This window comes from Muscardinus avellanarius, assembly GCF_963383645.1.
Source record: "Muscardinus avellanarius genome assembly, chromosome: 5".
NCBI lineage: Eukaryota > Metazoa > Chordata > Mammalia > Rodentia > Gliridae > Muscardinus > Muscardinus avellanarius.
The window spans coordinates 1,131,007-1,148,230 of NC_137790.1; the positions used below are offsets into that span (position 1 = coordinate 1,131,007).

Consider the following 17,224-nt stretch of genomic DNA (forward strand, 5'->3'; position numbering starts at 1 on the left):
TGGACAGCTGCAGCCGGCCTGGGGCCCAGGCTTACCGGAATCCCAGGGTAGCCCGGCGGGCCTGGGGGGCCCGGGGGGCCAGGCGCACTGGAGCCAAAGAAGCCGCCACTGGCCCCAGGCTCACCCCTCTCGCCCTTCTGTCCGGTGTCGCCTCGCTCTCCCTTCTCCCCCTGCAACAGAAACACCTGTCTGGGTTGCCACTCTGCCAGGTGGGGCTGGGGCACTGAGCCTGCAGCCATGGGGCCTTCTGACCCCCAAGGCTCAGCTCCCACCTCCTACTGCCTTGGCCTAGCCCCCAAGGGACTGGCCAGGGATAGCGAGTGTCTCAAGGGTGCCCCTCACAAGGGTGAGCACAGAGAAGGGGCTCAGTGGGCGGCACCAAAGCCAGTGGCAACAGAGACAGGCTCTTGGCATGGGGCACATAGCATCCATCTGGGTACGAGCCCTGGGTCAGGACGCCCCGCCCCGCCCCCCACATCACCCACCTTCATTTCAGCTTCCAGCTGGAGGATGTCAAAGGGGAAGTGTCCTGCAGAACGGAGAGCCCGGGTTGGAAACTCACAGCAATGCCTGCTCTGATACTAGATTTTCCGCCCCACTCCCTGGACCCCTCCTCTGTTTCTTCCAGAAAGTTTTGTATTTCTCTGCTGAGAGACTGCACATGTCTTTATTAAACTTATTCCTAGTTAACTGTTTGTTCTAATAGTGACTTTTTAAAATTTCTTTTTCCTTCTCCTTTTGTTGTTGTTTGGTACTAGGAATTGAACCCAATGACGCTCTACCGCTGAGCTATACCCGCAGTCCTATTTTATTTTTTTATTTTGAAACAGTGTCTTGCTAAGTTGCCAAGGGTGGCCTCAAACCTACAATCTTCCTGTTTCAGCCTCCCAAGAACTGGGATGACAGGAGCACACCACCATGCCTGGCAAAAATTTTATTTTCAATGTTTATTGAAAACTCAATGTTTATTGAGTTTTTCCTTATTGTCTTCTATTTAGTGACCTGAGTAAATCAGCTAATTCTGAGTTTGCTGGGAGAGCCTTCTGGGTGGCTTTCCTAACACTAGGTTTTCCCTTCGCTGCGGCCTCACGCTGGAGCCTCAGCACTACGAGGGCAGAGGGTGGGCTCGGTTCCACTCTGGCCTCGGCAGGCACGCCGGCCTGGAGACCACTCCTCCAGCTTCTCTGCCAGTTCTGATGGTGCACAGATGTTACCAGCCTTTTCAAGGCACTAACTTGACTCCTTGGCTCGTGTTCCCGATTCTTCCTATTTGATGTGTATGAAAGACATTTGCTTTCCCTTCCCTTGTTACAATCTTGATACTCCTTCCATCTTTTCTCATCCGTGTACGCATGCTGTTTGTTTTCTAGACTCCTGGACTGGAGGCTTGGAAACACAGAATTTGAGGTTAGAATGTTGTGAGCCAAGGCCCAGCATGCCCTGTCCTTCCGGCGATGGCGGCCTCCGGCCTCCGGGGAACCTTCTCCACTCCGGTGCCCTGGGAACCTGCTGCCGCCGGGAGCTCCGCTCTGGGCTCAGCCCTGGAGACCCTGAGGAGGTTCTAATCAGGGAGGGCTGTCCCTGGGCAACACCGTTCTGCACTGACCCCACCAGTGTCCATCAGCCAACGAAACCCTGGCCTCTCGCGCTGAGCCACCGCTGGCAGATTCGCTTCAATCTGTTTTCTTCCTATTGCACCTGGTCTGTGCTCCTCCTCTTCTTTTGGGAAATTTATTTTATATACCCTTCCCCTTTCCATCAGATTCCCGGTCGCTCGTTGTTCTGTTCTTGGCTTCCTGGTAACGTTGAAGCTGAGTGTAAATTAGGACCCTGGGAGGCCTGGGAAGTCGGGCCTGGACCTCACCGTCCTGTGCGGCCTGAGCTCTCCTCCCTCCCCCACCCTCCCCACCAGCACAGCCTGCCTAATCTACGTGTTCCTGGCTTTTGTTTCTGTACATTGAAAGCACTTCTGTAGGCCTGGCAGAGAGACAGGCCTGCGGCCTCTCCCCAGCTTGATCAAAAGCAGGAAGGTCACTTTTCCTCCGACATCGTTTGCCTGTTCCTTACGTGGGCGGGCACGGGCTCCGGCCAGCAGGACGCCGGCGGCTCCCTGGGCGGGCGGCTTGTTGCAGTCTTGCTTCTGTTGATGCCTGCGTGCAGGGTCACTCCAAACCTCTCCTTGGTTTGGAAAGCTCCGGGCCAGTCTCCAAACGCTGCTTCTCTGCGGTGCTGGAGGACAAGCACACTGGACTGTCACCATCCGGCCCCCATGGGCCTCCGTCCTCTCTTTGTACAAGTGCCAGGTGCCGTATCTTCGGTTCCAGAGTTGATCTGGAGCCCTGTGCCCTGCAGCTATGCTGACACCTGTCTTTGGGTTCGTTTTGGGATGTGGTGGTGAAGTTACCATCCAGGCCTGCTATCTGGCTCTCGGGTCTGCCCTCTGGCCTTTGCTTCTGATCTCTGGCCAGAGATGGCTGTCTGGCTGGCCTGCTCACTGCTTATCAGACGCTAGGCTTTGTGTGCCGCTGCCAGGAGAGTCCCGGCTCCAGGAGCTTATCTTCGTCAGAGCTTGCAGAAGGCTCCTGGCGGCCCTGGGATGACCCGCCTGGGTTTCGGTCTCTGCACGCCTGTTGCGTTTCTCAGCTCGGATGCGGCCCCAGCTGCTGTGTGTGGACCAGGCCCTCCCCACCGCGGCCTCGGCTCTCTGGATTCTGTTCTTCTTGTCTCCCAAGATCTTCACAGGGCAGCTCCATCTCTGACCCGGCTGTCCTAGCTGGTCTTGGTGGGGCTGGTCAGACACCAGCCAGGATTCCGCAGGACTCACTGGCAGGGGAGCAAGGTTCAGCGCTTCGCCCTCCGCATGACCGTGGTCAGGTGTGACCCTGTGATGATCCCTGGCCAACCGTGCTCTTTGGGACCCACCCGCAGGAGGGGAGGGCATCTCAGGGCCCCCGGGTGCTGCAGGCGCCCACGTGGTCTGGCCCCTCAGCAGTGGGTGAGGGGATCCCGCTGGGCCCTCTCCGCAGCCCTGGACCCAGCTCCTGTCAGGATTCCAGGAACTGGGAGAATGTTTTCTCCTTCCAGTATGGTGGCCACCATGCAGTGAAGGTCCAGGATCTGCCTCAAGGGCTCCAGCCTGGTCACTGGGGTTGGCTGCACACCATGGCACACCATGGCCCTCACCTGGGACATGCAGATGTGCTCACCTGGTGGTCCGGGCGGGCCCACCTCTCCTTTGTCGCCCTTTGGTCCAGAAGGTCCTGGCAGCCCTGGAGGAACAGAGAACTTGTGTCATCAGGGGACCGGGAGATCTGACCTCGGGTGTGTGCACAGTGTCCCGGGCTGGGGAGGAACGTCAGCGGACGGGAGATGGTCAGAGCGAGAGTTCACGAGGAGCAGAGGTGCAGGCCCCGCGGGGTGTGTGGGATGGGGGCTGCCGGGCTCTGTGGGAAGCCGGGCCTGAACCACTCCTGCTCTGGTAGAAAGCCAACCCCGGCAGGAGAGGGGTGACCACGCAAGAGCACCGGGTACGGGGTCCCAGAGCACCCTCCTCTGCAGGGCCCCTCTCAGTGAGCCCTGGGGCTCTCACCTCGTAATCCCCGAGGCCCAGGGCGGCCAGACTCCACAAATGCCTGCAAAGAACGGGCCGAGGGCGACCACTGAGCAATGATGCTCTGGAAACTGAGGTCACCGGCCCCCCCCAGGGGCACCGAGCCCAGAAGCCCCAAGCCCCGACAGAAGCCACACCGGTACCCCACGGGGGCTCCACATGGTAGGAAGGACACGAGGTTGAGTCAGGAGGCCTGGACAGGCGCACCTGCTGCTCGTAGGTCTGGTAAACAGGAGTGCTGCCCCTGCATGGGGGCACTGGGGCCATTCTAGCTGGAAGCCTGCTGCAGGCTGCAGAGCCTCCTCCTCAGCCTCCGTGCCTCACGGAGGCCGGCGATGGGGAGAGGGTGGTGGTTCTATGCGTAGGAGCCTGGTAGGCTGCAGGGCAGCCCGAGCCCACGGTCCCTGGTGACTTACGTTGCTGTCATAGACGGGTGTCCCAGGAGGCCCTGGGGGCCCTGGAGGCCCTGGGGGGCCGGGCATTCCCTGTGAGGGGACAGAAAGCTCTGGTCATCCGGGGTCACAGCCAGGCCCTCGGCAAGCCAGGGTAGCAGGTGTGAAAATCAGTAAAACCTGAAGGCTGAGTGCACCGGACAAGGTGAAAAAGAACACATGTCCTGACCCTGGGCCTGCGCCCCCGAGGCGGGCTGGTGTCCCCTCGCCACACTGAGCCGTGCTCACCACAGCCCCAGGAGGGAGAGGAGGTGCTGGAAGAGATCAACCAGGCAGGCGTGTGTGAGATGGCGACCTGGCAGCTCAGGGCAAAGTGGTCCCAGGAAGCGGACTTGTATGTGCAGAAATTGAGCTGGATTTTCACTGATTTACTTAATTGAGGAAATAGCCCGGTCTACATAAGGCTGCAAGTGCCTGCTCTGAAAGCCACATGCTTCTTCCCAAAAGTTCCTGGCTCCACCATGCCCTTGTGAGGGGCAGGTGAGGAGGTGAGGCCCAGGTGTTGAGCATTCATGACCCTTCTACCCCGCCAGCCTGGGGCAGCTTCCTGAGAAGCTGTGTGGTGGTGGCCAGGGAAGGAGGAGACAGGACTCTGTGCCAACAAGAGGGAGGAGTGGAGTGACCCTCCCAGCAGGCAGTGCACCTGGGCAGCCCCTCCCTCAGGTTAAGGGATGCTCCCAGCAAGGGAAGCAGCCCTGTAATCAGACCTGAAAGTCAAGACAAGTGACGTGCCTTCCTGACAGGGGTGACCCATCACATCAGAACCTCACACAGCTTCGCGGTTCACTCTTGATCTTTGTGCTGCGTGCAGCCAAATTTCAGTCCAGAGGGTGGGGAAGCCGGACCAAGAGCGACTGACCCCATGCGACAAGGCAGGGCGCGCCCCGAGACCCCAGCCATCGGGCCCAGGGTCGCCAGTGGCTGGGGAGTCAGAGGCTCCCGGGGGCAGCGCGTGGGACCCAGAGGCTGGCACCGCCACCCGGGCGGACAGTGAGGAGAAGCACCCGGAGCTGCTGACGTCACTGAGCTCCACCTGGGGCACAAAGGTAGCTAAGGCGGCTCCGCGGCGAGTCAGAGCATGGCGCCACACGGAGACTGGTGCATGCTCATTGTGCGTGCACGGGCCCCGGGAAAACCACGCGGCCTCTTTTCCCAGTGGGCTTAGGTTACCTACGTGTGCACAAGTGTGCAGGTGGGTGTGCATGTACCGTGTGCATGTGTGTGTGCGTGGTCACACTACCAGCCGCTCTGACAGAGAGTCTGGGGGTCACAGGCCATTCCTCGTCCCTGAGTGCCTGGGCTGCCCTGCCCACCCCTCCGGCCACTCACCCTCATGCCGAAGCCGAGGCTGGCGTCTCCGGGCTCCCCTTTCTCTCCCTTCAGTCCGTTCATCCCAGGGCGACCCTGGAGCAGAGCACAGGGTCACTGCATCCCCATGGGGACAGCCGGGCTGCCCCTCTCCCCCGTCCCCAGCCAGGGCTGCCCTGCCGCCCGTTCGGGCTGACCCGACGACCCTGGTCCTCACCGGCCGTCCTGGAAAGCCGATCTCTCCCTTGTGCCCAGGCCGGCCATATGGACCCTGCAGAGAGAAGACAGGGCTGAAGCCAGCGTGGGCCAGTGTGGGCCCACCTCCTGTGAGGATGAAGGGGTGCCGCCTGGAGCAGCTGCTGGGGACCTCCCAGTCTCCCAGTGCTGTAAACCAACACCCCAGACAGGAACCCTGGGCTGCGTGGCCAGCAGCCTGGCCAGGAGACAGGTCGTTCAGACTGCGGCCCCACACTCAGAGCAGGGGCGGTGAGGGGCCTACTCACCGGGGGTCCTCGGAAGCCTGGCTCTCCCTGAACAGAAAACCAGAGGTGTGGTTAGTGCTGCGCTCCCTGTCCAGCCCCCTGCCCGGTGGACAAGTCGCCAGGGGAGGACAGGAGCCCCTGGCACCAGGGTTCTGGTGAGTCTGGATCCGGGCTGGTGGGTAGAAGGGGTCACCCTGGGGTCCTGAGGGTCAGGCCTACCCCTGCAGCACCGTGTCTGGTCACCTGGCCCGGATGCATCCTTTGCCCACCCCAAAACCATCCTGGGGGCTCTGGGCTCCCTCCACAAAGACCTTGAAGAACCCAGCCCCCACGACCACTGGCCACAGGCACAAAAGCCAGGATAGCTCCGAGCACCCCCCGAGGTTCTGCAGGCACCGTGGCCATGGAGCAGAGGAGCAGTCCTGCAGGGCTGCAACAGGCACAGCCGGGACCGTGTTGTGAGAGGTGGACAGAGGACGGGCAATGAAGGTTCTAGAAGTTAGCTCAGAAGTGGCCTCCGTGTGTCAGAAGCCAGCCCTTTAGATGGACAAACCCTGTGCTGTCTCCATGGCACCCCAGAAGCCTCATCCCCACCTGGAAGGAGGTGCCCTCACCTTGGCTCCCTTCTGGGTAGGGCCCAGGGCTCTGCCATCCGGACTGAAGATGCTGCCTGGCTCCCCCTTCTCACCCTGGAACAAGGGGTCGCAGGTCGGGTCAGGGCTCCTGGCAGCGGCACAGTGTCCCCCAAGGGCCTCACAGGATACCCCAAAACAGGAGCAAGGCGGGGAGGGGCCTGTGGCAGGGTGGGTACGCCCCAGATGCCGTGGGCCATGCCTCACTGTCCTCAGCTCAGGCAGCTCCAGAATGGTCACTGGAGCAGACGAGACTGTCCCATGGTCAGAGGCCAGCACAAGGTCTGGACTGGGGTGTGTTGGGGTGGCGCAGATGGGGTCTCCCGGGGGCTGTCTGCATGAGTGTGTTGAGGCCCCAACCCCTGCCAGCCGCACAGCCTGTGGATGGCGCCTGGACCTTACCTTGGGGCCTGGGAAGCCCTGCTCGCCTTTGGAGCCCAGGTCGCCCTTCGGTCCAGCAGGCCCCTGGAGGGGAGACCAGGCTGGAATCAGGAGCCCCGGGAGCCAACGTGCCTCCCCGTGAGCCCACCCTGTGCCCACGCTGCTCCCTGCCCACCACAGGTCCTGACAGGTTACAGTGAAAGAGGACCCCGTCTGCACCCTGAGGCCTCTCAGCTGCGTCAGGCGTCACTGGGGACAGCGAGGCCTCGGGCCACCCTCACTCACATGACTCTCCCAGCCCCCGCTGGGCCCAGGGCGAGCGCGCAGCTCAGGCTACTTACAGGGAAGCCGGCGTACCCCGGCCTGCCCTGCAGAGAGAGGGACAGTCAGCGGGGATATGCTGACCCAGCCCCACCCGGCCCACAGCCGACTCCCTCAGGCAGGAGATGGCACCTACCTCAGGTCCCGGCACACTCGCCAACACTTTCTGCTCATAGCCGGTAGGAAATGGGCATTGGAGACAAAGACAGGACAGAATTAAGTTCTACCCCAACACTGTGGCCACAGGATCAACAGGACAGTTCTAAACCAAAGTTACTGGAATTCTGCTCTGAACGGTCGGCCTGGTCCCTGCCCGAAGGCCCGGGAAGCCTGTAGCACCACAGCTCGGGCAGCCGGTGGTAGCGGGTGGGTGGAGGCCGCTCGGCTGACCTGGCTTTGCCCTGGGCGACACAGCTCAGGGTGCTGAGCTGGGGCCAGAGCCCAGGAGGTCACCTCTGCCAGACCTGGCTCTGCATGGGGCAGCCCCTCTTGGGGCAGCGGGAGTCCAAGCTGCCACCTGGGCCCTACATCCAGCCCTGGTGACGGGCCTTCTGCTGTAGGGGCAGTGTGCAGTGGTGCTAGCCCTGGAGTTGTGTGGGGCGGCAGGGACCCATCTGCCTCTGGAGCCGGGTCACATGGAGATGGGATCATACTGCCACAGTGTCAGGGGAGGAGGGCACCCGCCATGATGGTCAAGAAGCCCAGGACGCCTCAGGAGAGGGTCCCCACAGCCTCAGGAGGGCCTGAGGAGGCCAGTTAGATCGACCGTGCCACTGGGGCTGCGGAGAGGCCCGACGACTGACCAGCCCAGCACCCACCCAAGCAGCACACTTACGTCCTGATCCGACACATAGATGACAGGCCCGGGAGGGCCGGGGGGGCCGGGGAGGCCTGGCTGCCCCACTCCGTCCTTCCCTGGGTCACCCTGGAAGAGAGTGCTACATGTCCGTTCCTCACACCCCAGCACCCACCAGGCCTTGGAGTCTGTGCACAGAGGCTCGCAGAGCTCTGGCCAGGACCACCCTCCCTCCGGGCTGCAGCTGGCCCCAGAGCAGCCCCGCTGACTGAGGGACCCCGGGGAGCACCTGAGACCCACACAGTCCCCAGTGTCCTGGCCCCACCATCTATCCACTGAAAGTGTGTGAGCTCCAACCCAAACTGCAGGGACACCCCACCATACCCCACCCCCATGCTTCTCAGCCCTGACCCTGCCCTGCCATGAACACCCCACCTCACCAGGGACACCCCACCCCACCAGGGACACCCCACCTCACCAGGGACACCCCATCTCACCAGGGACACCCCACCCCACCAGGGACACCCCATCTCACCAGGGACACCCCACCCCACCAAGGACACCCCATCCCACCAGGAACACCCCACCCCACCAGGGACACTCCACTCTGCTTGGGACAATCCATCCTACCAGGGACACCCCACCCCACCAAGGACACCCCACCCCACCAGGGACACCCCACCCCACCAAGGACACCCCATCCCACCAGGGACACCCCACCCCACCAGGGACACTCCACTCTGCTTGGGACATCCATCCCACCAGGGACACCCCACCCCACCTGGGGCACTCACTTTTTCTCCCAGGCTCCCTTTGTCTCCTTTTGGTCCCTGTAGACAAGAGGAAATGGAGGGGACAATGGCTCACCTCACCTCACCGTGAGCAGAAGCAGGAGCCTCAGAGATGGAGCCCCAGGGACGGCTTGGAATGGTGTGGGGTGGTCCCTCTGGGCATGCAAGGGCCAGGGGAGGGGAGAGGCGCCAAGACCCCAACCAAGGCTGGACGTGGCTGCTTGGGGGCCGGGCGCTGTGGGCCAGCCTCCCCTTGGCACAGCTCCTCCAGGGTTCACCCAGGGCCGCAGCCACTCACCGGGGGCCCAGCCGCGCCCTCTCTGCCAGGGAGGCCAGGGAACCCACGGGCTCCGTCTGCTCCAGTGTCTCCCTGGAATGGGACAAATGGCACGTAAGCAGCCGGATGGGGCTGTGCACACTCCCAGAAGGAAGCCACATGCCCACGGCTCCACCATGGTCAGCAGCTCAGCACCCAGGGCTGCTGCAGCCCATCAACCAACGGGGGTGTGGGGGTGGGCAGAGGCCCGTGGCGGGGCTGGGGAGGTTGGGGCCTTCGGATAGCAGAGAGGCCTCCACTTGGCAAACCTGGAGGAACCTGGGGGCAGGGCTCTCCTGGGACTGGCTGTCTCGGGAGATCACCTTTGAAACGAGCATGTATTAAATTAAGAACAGACAAGTGCTGGGCAGGGATGAATGAGTGTGAGATGGACACTGGCTGCAGCCAGGTGGGCCCACGTTGTGCCCTCTGCGCCAGGCCTTGCTGTCCCCATCCCCGCGCCCCAAGCCAGGCCTGCTGCTTCTGGCACCTGATATCCCCATCTGTTGACCTGCAGGGGACAGGGCCTTGGCCTCTGCCCAGGGGTCCTGCTTTGCCTACGAAATGCTTCAATTTCCTGAACCTGAGTAAGGACCCCCCCACCCCCCGCAGACAAAGCTGCTCTGTGAATGGGGGCGGCATCCACCCACCTCTCCACAGGCAGCACCCCGCCTCAGAGCCAGGGCCAGGGGTGCCCTCAGGCACTTTAATAAGGGGCAGCACATGCCCACTTCAAGTTCAGCATTTTGATTTTTCCCAGTGTTTTGCAAAACATTCCGAAAGGAGTGTGGACAGTGAGGACCCATGGGGGTGGACCTGCTGGCCCCTGAACCCAGCCCGGCAGGGGGAGGCTCTGATAAGCCGGATATGGAATAAACTGGAAGAAATGGTGGGAGAGGACCCCAGGCCACACTCTTCCTGCCGGCCCCTGCCCTCACCCCAGCTCTGGGAGCCGGCACAGGCCAGAGGGGAGGCAAGGGGGCTGGCATCCCCAGGGATGGGGAGCAGAGCACACAGCCTATCCTCCCCGAGACCATCCCGCTGCCCGAGGCTCCTCAGAGTCTCGGGCACACGTCAGATGTCTGAAGCCAGAAACCGCAGAGCACAAGGCTTTGGAAGAGAGACAGATGAATGCCGCCCCTCTAGTGCTCTAGGTCTGGGCACGGGTGTGTGTGGTCATTTTCCCAAAGGGCTTTGCGCTGGATTTTGCAAGTTTCCCACGATGGACCAGGACTATTCCTGGGATCAGAAACTGCGGCTGCTGAAGCCCAGCTCACAGCAGCAGGGGACGGCTCATCCCCTCGGAGACAGGAGCGCTCACTGACCTTGAGTCCTGGTGGGCCGGGCGGTCCCTGTGGGGTCAGAGCAGAGGTGGCATCAAGTGCAGCCAAGCCCTGTGGGAGATGCTTTATCCCACGAGAAAATCAGCCCTGTCCAAGAGTTACAGCTCTAACCCAAAGCAGAGGAAAGCCAGTGTTCTGAGGAGCCAGTGTCCGTGAAATTCCACAGGCCAGTCGGTCCTCTGGGCCTCCTAGAACATTCTCGCAGGACCTGGCCTACAGGGTCACCACCAAGTCACCACCACCAGCCCTGCTCAACAGTGACCAAATTAAACTTGTGCTTTACTCAATTAAGAAGTAAGCACACTGAGCAGTCTCATACACGGCCATCTGCCTGCCTGGGGCGACTGGCCTGTGTGGCTTCACTGCAGCCAGAGGGTGACCGACTGATGGACGCTCGGCCCCCAGCGGCCAGTGGGCACTGGCTGTGAAGCCCAGGACCTCGCTGTGCACACACACCCGTGAAGGCAGCGGGCTCAGCGGCCGCTCCGGCTGCTTTCCTGTACAAGAGCCACTTGGGCGCCACAGGGTTGCGTTCCAGCAATTAAAATCCCTCCATTGTGCTCAGGAAGAAACCATCCTTGTTATGTTTTGTAAACAGGCCAACTCTCTGAGGCTGGCTGGACACTGGGACGGAGGTCAGCCCTGTGTCCTGGGGCACGCAGGACACCCTTGGGCCGCTGGACGTGCCCCACACACCTGTCCTGTCCAATCCCAGCTCCTCTTGGCTGCCCGAATCCTGACCGGAGCACAGGTCGGCCGCAGAAGGAGGTGGGTGTGCTATAGGAATGCCCCTGTCCACTTAATCCACAAAGAGCCTGGCGTCTTCCCCAGGAAGACCTGCTCTCCAGGGCCTGTCCTGAGTCATGGACCCTGCTACCTCACTCTCCCCTCATGGAGGCCGATTCCCAGCCCCCAACCTCTCAACTCTACGTGTTTCCAAAGAGTGAGGGTGGTCTGACAGAGGACAGTGCAGGGGTCACGCGCCCTGACTGTGGGGTGCTCCTGGCCCCACAAGGTCTGCTCAAGAGGTCCCTCTGCCCCAAGCGCCCCCCAGGCTCCCGGCAGTACCTGTGCCCCGTTGGAGCCTCGGGCTGTCGGCCAGAAGGGGGCCCCGGAGCCCTCCATGTCATCCTGGAGGAGACACAAAGGACACTGGGTCTCTGTCCCTTTATAAGGAAGGGGCCCTGCCCTCAGGCCCCCCAAAAAGTAAAGCTGGGGTTACGGAGGGCCGCCTCAGAAGCAGCAGCCTTAAATGGGGTGTCTTCAGTGATGGGGGCCTGTGGCGGCACTGGCACAGCTCTGAGAGCCGCTTACCCGCCCTGGGTCTGGGCGGGCCCCGGGCACGGCTGGCCAGCTCCCTGAGGAGCCTCTCAGAGTCCAGGGCGGAGGGCCTGGAAGGGCAGCTGCAGGCCCTGGCACGATGGCATCAGACTCACACTCTGCACATGCAGAAGCTACCCCAGTGCCCAGCCAGGGCCGTGGAGTGAGCACAGCCTGGGATGGAGAACCCAGTCAAGTGAAAGCAGCCAGGGCGCAGGGAGTGCCTGCCACCCCGCAGGAGAGGCCGGGCTCAGCGAGGGGGTCACAGGGCGCAGGCCTGGCCTTCCAGGGGCCAGAGCCAGTGAGACTCACAAATCCAGCAGCAAGTCCTGGTCCTGGTGGCCCGGGGGGTCCTGGGGGTCCTGGAGGTCCAGCTGGCCCAGGGGCGCCTATCAAGCCATTCTCCCCAGGAGCACCAATGGGCCCGGGGTCTCCCCTGCTTCCCTAGAGGCACAGGGCAGAGAGACATGTCAGTGCCCTAGGCCTTGAGGCCTCAGCCACACCCCAGGTGGCCACTGCAGGCCCACTCTGCCTACAGAGCCTTTTAAAAATCTGGGGAAAAAAATCTAGATAATCGTTCAACAAAGCGATGCAAACCCGGTGGCATCTCTCCTGGCTTTATGAGATGATCTCACCCACTTAAAAACAAAAGGACCAGCCAGATGTGGTGGCACACATCTGTAATCCCGGTACTTGGGAGGCTGAGACAGGAGGGTCACAGGTTCAAAGCCAGCTTCGGCAACTTAGAGAAACCCTGGGTAACTTAGTGAGGACTTGTTTCAAGATAAAAATAAGGGCAGTGGCTCCAATATGGGAGAATAACGCCAGGCGAAGGTTTGTACCTTGGGTCCTGGGGCGCCCACGTCACCCTGTGGGGAGAAAGGCAGGGTTAGTGCATCCAAGCCCCAGAGCACCAGTGAGTGAGGGGCCAAGAGCCCCCAGGCTTCAGCCCGGCCCCGGCCGGTTTCACTAGGCTAGTTTAGTTGTTCTGGGTTTGTGCCATAGTCCCTGCTCCTGGTGGGGATGGAGTGCCAGGGGAGGTGTTCAGCAGCGAGAGGCGCTGCGTGGACCCCGCAGCGGGGAGAGCCCCCAGCTCCACAGGGCTCGCGGAGAGGAGCTGCCTCTGCTCAGCCCCCGGCAGGGAGGTTCCTTCTCGTCTGTGTTCCAGGGGCATCCTGGAAGCCAACCCCAGACGGCCTCCCTCTGCCTGGGTCATCCACAGAAGCCCCCAGGCCCAGCCTTCAGAAACTCTTCCTCTATCGATGTACCCCAAACTGAAGCCTGAAATAAAACTTCCAAGCCAGATGACCTGGGACATTCTTAAAGTTGCCAGTCTAGCTGGCTTTGCCACAAAATGGCTGTGAGGTACACAGACAGGTTCAAGCCCTGCTGGCGGCCGCTCTCAGGCATCCTCCCAGGCCCGGGCCTCCAGGGCTGTGTCCCAGGGCTCAGCATGGTGGCACGCACCCCCTGCCCCCGGTCCCCAGGCGAGGCCGCACCATGCAAGTTTCCCGCCCGCTGCCACACTTTGGTGTGGCCCTAGGTCCTGCCCACGTGGCCCATGGGTGGCGACTTACAAGGCTGCCTTTCGGGCCCATCCTTCCCGGCGGGCCGTCCTTCCCTGGCATGCCTGGGGGGCCCTGCAAGAGAGGAGCAGCGTGAGGGTGCTCTCAGGGTTCCTGAGAGGGTAGACACAATGTCTCAGGCACTGGGTGAGTCCATAGGGCACCCACAGTGCTGAAACTGTGCCTGTGGTGCTGGTCTGTGCCCTGTATTGCAGATTAAACGCACTGGTGAGCGGTGTGGCTGAATTATCTCATGGGACTGAGTGGGAGTCAGGCCACGTGGCTGGGCAGGGTGACCCTGCAGGCACTGAGCACCTATGGGCACCGGGCCACAGGGCGCTACAATTCCTGTGGATAGCAAGACAGCCACTGGCCCCTCCTGCCCCTCGGGATATCTGGACTCACCACCCAGCCTGAGAATCCCTCCCAGGGAGGCCCGCCCTCTGAGGTTAGCAGCCAGCGGAGTCCAGGGAGCTCAGTGGATGCTCCCAGACACCCTCAGCCTCTCCCTCACCTGGAAGGAGGAGGCAGGGAGCCAGGACTGGGAGCCCCCATGTGGGAGCTCACCCCCCTTCCCAGCAGACACAGCTTAGGACTTACCGGGAGGCCAGGAATCCCGGCAGGCCCGATCTTCCCTGGCACGCCGGGAAGGCCCGCAGGTCCTGGAGCGTGGGAGCCATTCACCCCAAAGCGGCCTGGCTCTCCAGGTAGGCCTGGGACACCAGGGGGCCCGGGGGGGCCAGGGAAGCCTCGCGGGCCCTGGACACAGAGAGATGCTGACTGTCAAGGCCACACAGCTGCGCCCGGTGGTGACCGTGTCCCCACCTGCCCTGCCCCCATGCCAGGGGTTTCTGGTCCACTTGTGCCCAGACACGGTCGACAGGGGCCACTCACCCTGAGGGTCTCCAGGTCACCGCCGAAGCCGGATCCCTCCATGTCAATGAAGGTCTAAGGGGGCAGCCAGAGAGACCTGCTCCAGGAGGCTAACCTGCCCCTGCCAAGCATCGTGCTGGCCCCGCTGCCGTGCCCCCAAATGCCTCTGCCCCCAACCCGTGCCCTCCCCCGACCACTGCCCACGTGCAGGACACTCAACATGCTCTCCAGCAAGAAGTGATCAGCAACCCTCCACTGGCCCCAAAGGAAGGTGGCCAGGGTACCACTCGCAGGCGACCCCACATTCCACCGAGCCGGGGCCAGAGGCACGCCCCTGGGCCGCATACCCACAAGGTTGCTCCCAGGTTTGAGGTCCAGTGGAGACGCCGAGGGAGGGACTCACCAGCTTGTCAGGTCTGAAGGAGGGTCCTGGTGGGCCTGGAGGACCTTGGGGTCCTGGGGGTCCTCTGGCCCCAACCCCAGGGTCTCCCTGAGACAGACACACAAGACAAACCAGTCACACCAAGGGCACACAGCCCTCCTGGGGTCAGGGGTGGGAGGAGAAAGGCCGCCATGAACACTCACCTTTTCTCCCTTGGGGCCCACTTCTCCTGGGGTCCCGGGGAAGCCCTGTGGCCCCATGTCACCCTGGAGAGCAAGGGCAGGGGTTGGTCATAGAGAGGCACCTCTGCCACCACCGCGCAAGGCCTGGCGCTCCTCCTCAAGGGACAGATGGAGAGCCCTCCAGGTAGGGCTCAGGGGGGCCCAGAGGGAAAGCCGCATCTCTGAGGAGACAGGCTGTGGAGGGCCCCACGCCAGCCCAGCGTAAGCGACGCCTGGAGACCTGGTGTGGCACCTACAGATGCCAACTGCAGGCACAACAGCCTCCTGCTAAACAGTGGGCGCTTGGCCTGCTACAAAGATGTGCGTGTGTGCGCACGCGCATGGGGGAGCTCCGAGAAGCCCTGGCCACGGTGCTGTCCACTCAGGGGGCTCAGTGGCCGGCGCGGCCTCCCCCAGGGGCCGCCTGACAGTGTGAAGGGTCCCAGCCCCTCCTTCCAGCTGGGCCAAACAGCGCTCTGCGACTCTCGGTGGCCACCTGCTGGCGGGACACCGCCCCTGCAGCTCGTGCTTCCACTGTTTCCTGGACACGTTATCTGTAACATCTATACTGAAACATCTATCTACACTGGCCTTTTTTATCTTAAACATCTACACTGAATTTTGGAGGCAGACACTCCCATGCCGTGTTATGAGTGACGGCAGCGTGCTTGCGTTCCCGAGGCGGTGTGGCGGAATTTCTTCCTTCTTTCCCTGGCTTGCAGCCCAGCCCAGCAGGCGCAGACTACGTTCCTACAGTACGCGTCCTCCCCCTCAGGACTCAGGAGGGATTTCCCTTCCCCAGTGGATGTGTAACTGTGTTTTCTGCAGACAGTTAATCTGTATTTTCTTAAAAAAAAAAAGTGAAGCTGCGTTTTCGGGCCAGTTTCACTGTGAAATCCTGTGCTGAGTTTGAAGGCCCTGGAGTCTCAGGCACACCCCATGGATAACATCGGCTCAGAAAGCAAAGCAAACTTACCGGCTTTCCATCTTCACCTGGGTCTCCCTGGAATGCGCAGAAGAAACCGTTAGTGACAGGAATCCCTGTCACCACCTGGAGCCTGACGTGAAGGCGCTGTGGCTCTGAGCCCCAGGCTGCCAGGCCCACAGAACCACGGACTGACCCCTGTGAGCTGCACCCAAGCTCAGCCCAGGGCCACCACAACCCTGCCTCCCACTTCCCGCCCACCTCCCAGCTCCCTCCCGATCCCGATCCTGGGTGTATGGCTGGCCCTGCGTCTCCAGGGTTTGCAGATACTGTTGCTCTGACCCCGGTCGACTTTGGCCAGGTGCACCCGCTCCCCATCCTGCCTGGGCCCCCAACTCCAGCTAGGCCAGACCACAAGGGAGAGTACTCACCGGCTCACCATCCCTTCCCGGGGCACCGTCCTTCCCTGGGGGTCCTTGGGGTCCTGGGGGCCCCTGTGCCCCGGGGACAGGTAGTGCATCGGGGCCCTGTGCCAAGGGGCCTGCAGGGCCCTGGGGACCAGCGGGGCCAGGTGGGCCCCGAGCTCCAGGCTCTCCCTTCTGCCCCTTCAGGCCTTCCTGGGGAGGAAGAGGACAGGAAGACACCCGCTGGGGCGACCCCACAGCTGTCTTCCTGGGCGGTGGCCACATTCTCCAAGGCCTGGAGGCCTGAATCCCAGAGGACACAGCACCGTGTGCAGGGCGGAGCCTGAGCAGCTGGGTGAGGGTCATTGCTGGTGGGCCGGGGTGCAAGGGTTCCAGACCCCTGTCCAGGTGGCGGGGCGGCCCCTCACCTTCTCCTGGATGCTCCCTGGGCTCTGCACACGCTCATCCCACGTGCTGGGCAGGGTCTGGGCTGGGAGGAGGCAAATACACCGCCGTCAGGCCCTGGGGTCGGGCCTCTGGCCCCACCCGGTGCCCAGGCTGGGGCTGTGAGTGACTGCCAGGTGTGGGCAACAGGGAGGAAAATCCCAAGTCACCTCCAAGCCATACCCATGGAGGTGAGACATCCCAGAAGATTCCTCCAGACTCAGTTACCAGGAGATCTGGCCCACCCAAGTGCCTTCCTACCACGATTCCATTTCCCTCCAACAGTGAGGAATGGAAAACCAACAGAAATGAATCCCACAGGCTGATCCGCCACTACCCACACCGCAACACACACACACACACACACACACACACACACACACACACACACACACACGTCATCCCCTCTTATGCACAGCCATCTGAGCTCCCTGAATGCCAGGCGTCCCCTAGGGACAGCAAGGGCTGTGGCCACGTCCAGGAAAGCATGGCTGCCGTCTGTGATGATCTGACACAGCCACGCTTGAGGCTCATTGGTCCCCTGTCCTTCTCCAGGGACAGTCATGCTGGAGGCGCCTGGCCAGGGCCGTGTGTCGAGCTTGTCTTTCTTCTGTGTGTCTCTGGTTAACAGACTGCTGCGTGGGCCAAAGCCAGGCCC

The 17,224-nt window shown here is 62.1% G+C and overlaps 1 protein-coding gene across 1 annotated transcript in view; it reads right to left on the minus strand.

Annotated features, from left to right (window-relative positions):
- Positions 1-17,224, minus strand: part of COL18A1 (collagen type XVIII alpha 1 chain) — a gene marked incomplete at both ends in the record, with an annotated part of 54,705 nt that overhangs the window by 4,862 nt on the left and 32,619 nt on the right. Inside the window, 27 exons of the mRNA XM_080696032.1 lie at positions 36-170; positions 486-529; positions 3,207-3,269; positions 3,590-3,632; positions 4,027-4,095; positions 5,392-5,466; positions 5,588-5,641; positions 5,874-5,900; positions 6,467-6,541; positions 6,887-6,949; positions 7,207-7,233; positions 7,323-7,352; positions 8,022-8,111; positions 8,777-8,812; positions 9,072-9,182; positions 10,415-10,441; positions 11,501-11,563; positions 12,065-12,196; positions 12,595-12,621; positions 13,330-13,392; positions 13,918-14,076; positions 14,212-14,265; positions 14,594-14,680; positions 14,776-14,838; positions 15,770-15,796; positions 16,150-16,335; positions 16,551-16,612. Of these exons, the coding sequence (XP_080552158.1) occupies positions 36-170; positions 486-529; positions 3,207-3,269; positions 3,590-3,632; positions 4,027-4,095; positions 5,392-5,466; positions 5,588-5,641; positions 5,874-5,900; positions 6,467-6,541; positions 6,887-6,949; positions 7,207-7,233; positions 7,323-7,352; positions 8,022-8,111; positions 8,777-8,812; positions 9,072-9,182; positions 10,415-10,441; positions 11,501-11,563; positions 12,065-12,196; positions 12,595-12,621; positions 13,330-13,392; positions 13,918-14,076; positions 14,212-14,265; positions 14,594-14,680; positions 14,776-14,838; positions 15,770-15,796; positions 16,150-16,335; positions 16,551-16,612 (1,892 nt within the window). The remainder of the gene's footprint in view (positions 1-35; positions 171-485; positions 530-3,206; positions 3,270-3,589; positions 3,633-4,026; positions 4,096-5,391; positions 5,467-5,587; positions 5,642-5,873; positions 5,901-6,466; positions 6,542-6,886; positions 6,950-7,206; positions 7,234-7,322; positions 7,353-8,021; positions 8,112-8,776; positions 8,813-9,071; positions 9,183-10,414; positions 10,442-11,500; positions 11,564-12,064; positions 12,197-12,594; positions 12,622-13,329; positions 13,393-13,917; positions 14,077-14,211; positions 14,266-14,593; positions 14,681-14,775; positions 14,839-15,769; positions 15,797-16,149; positions 16,336-16,550; positions 16,613-17,224) is intronic.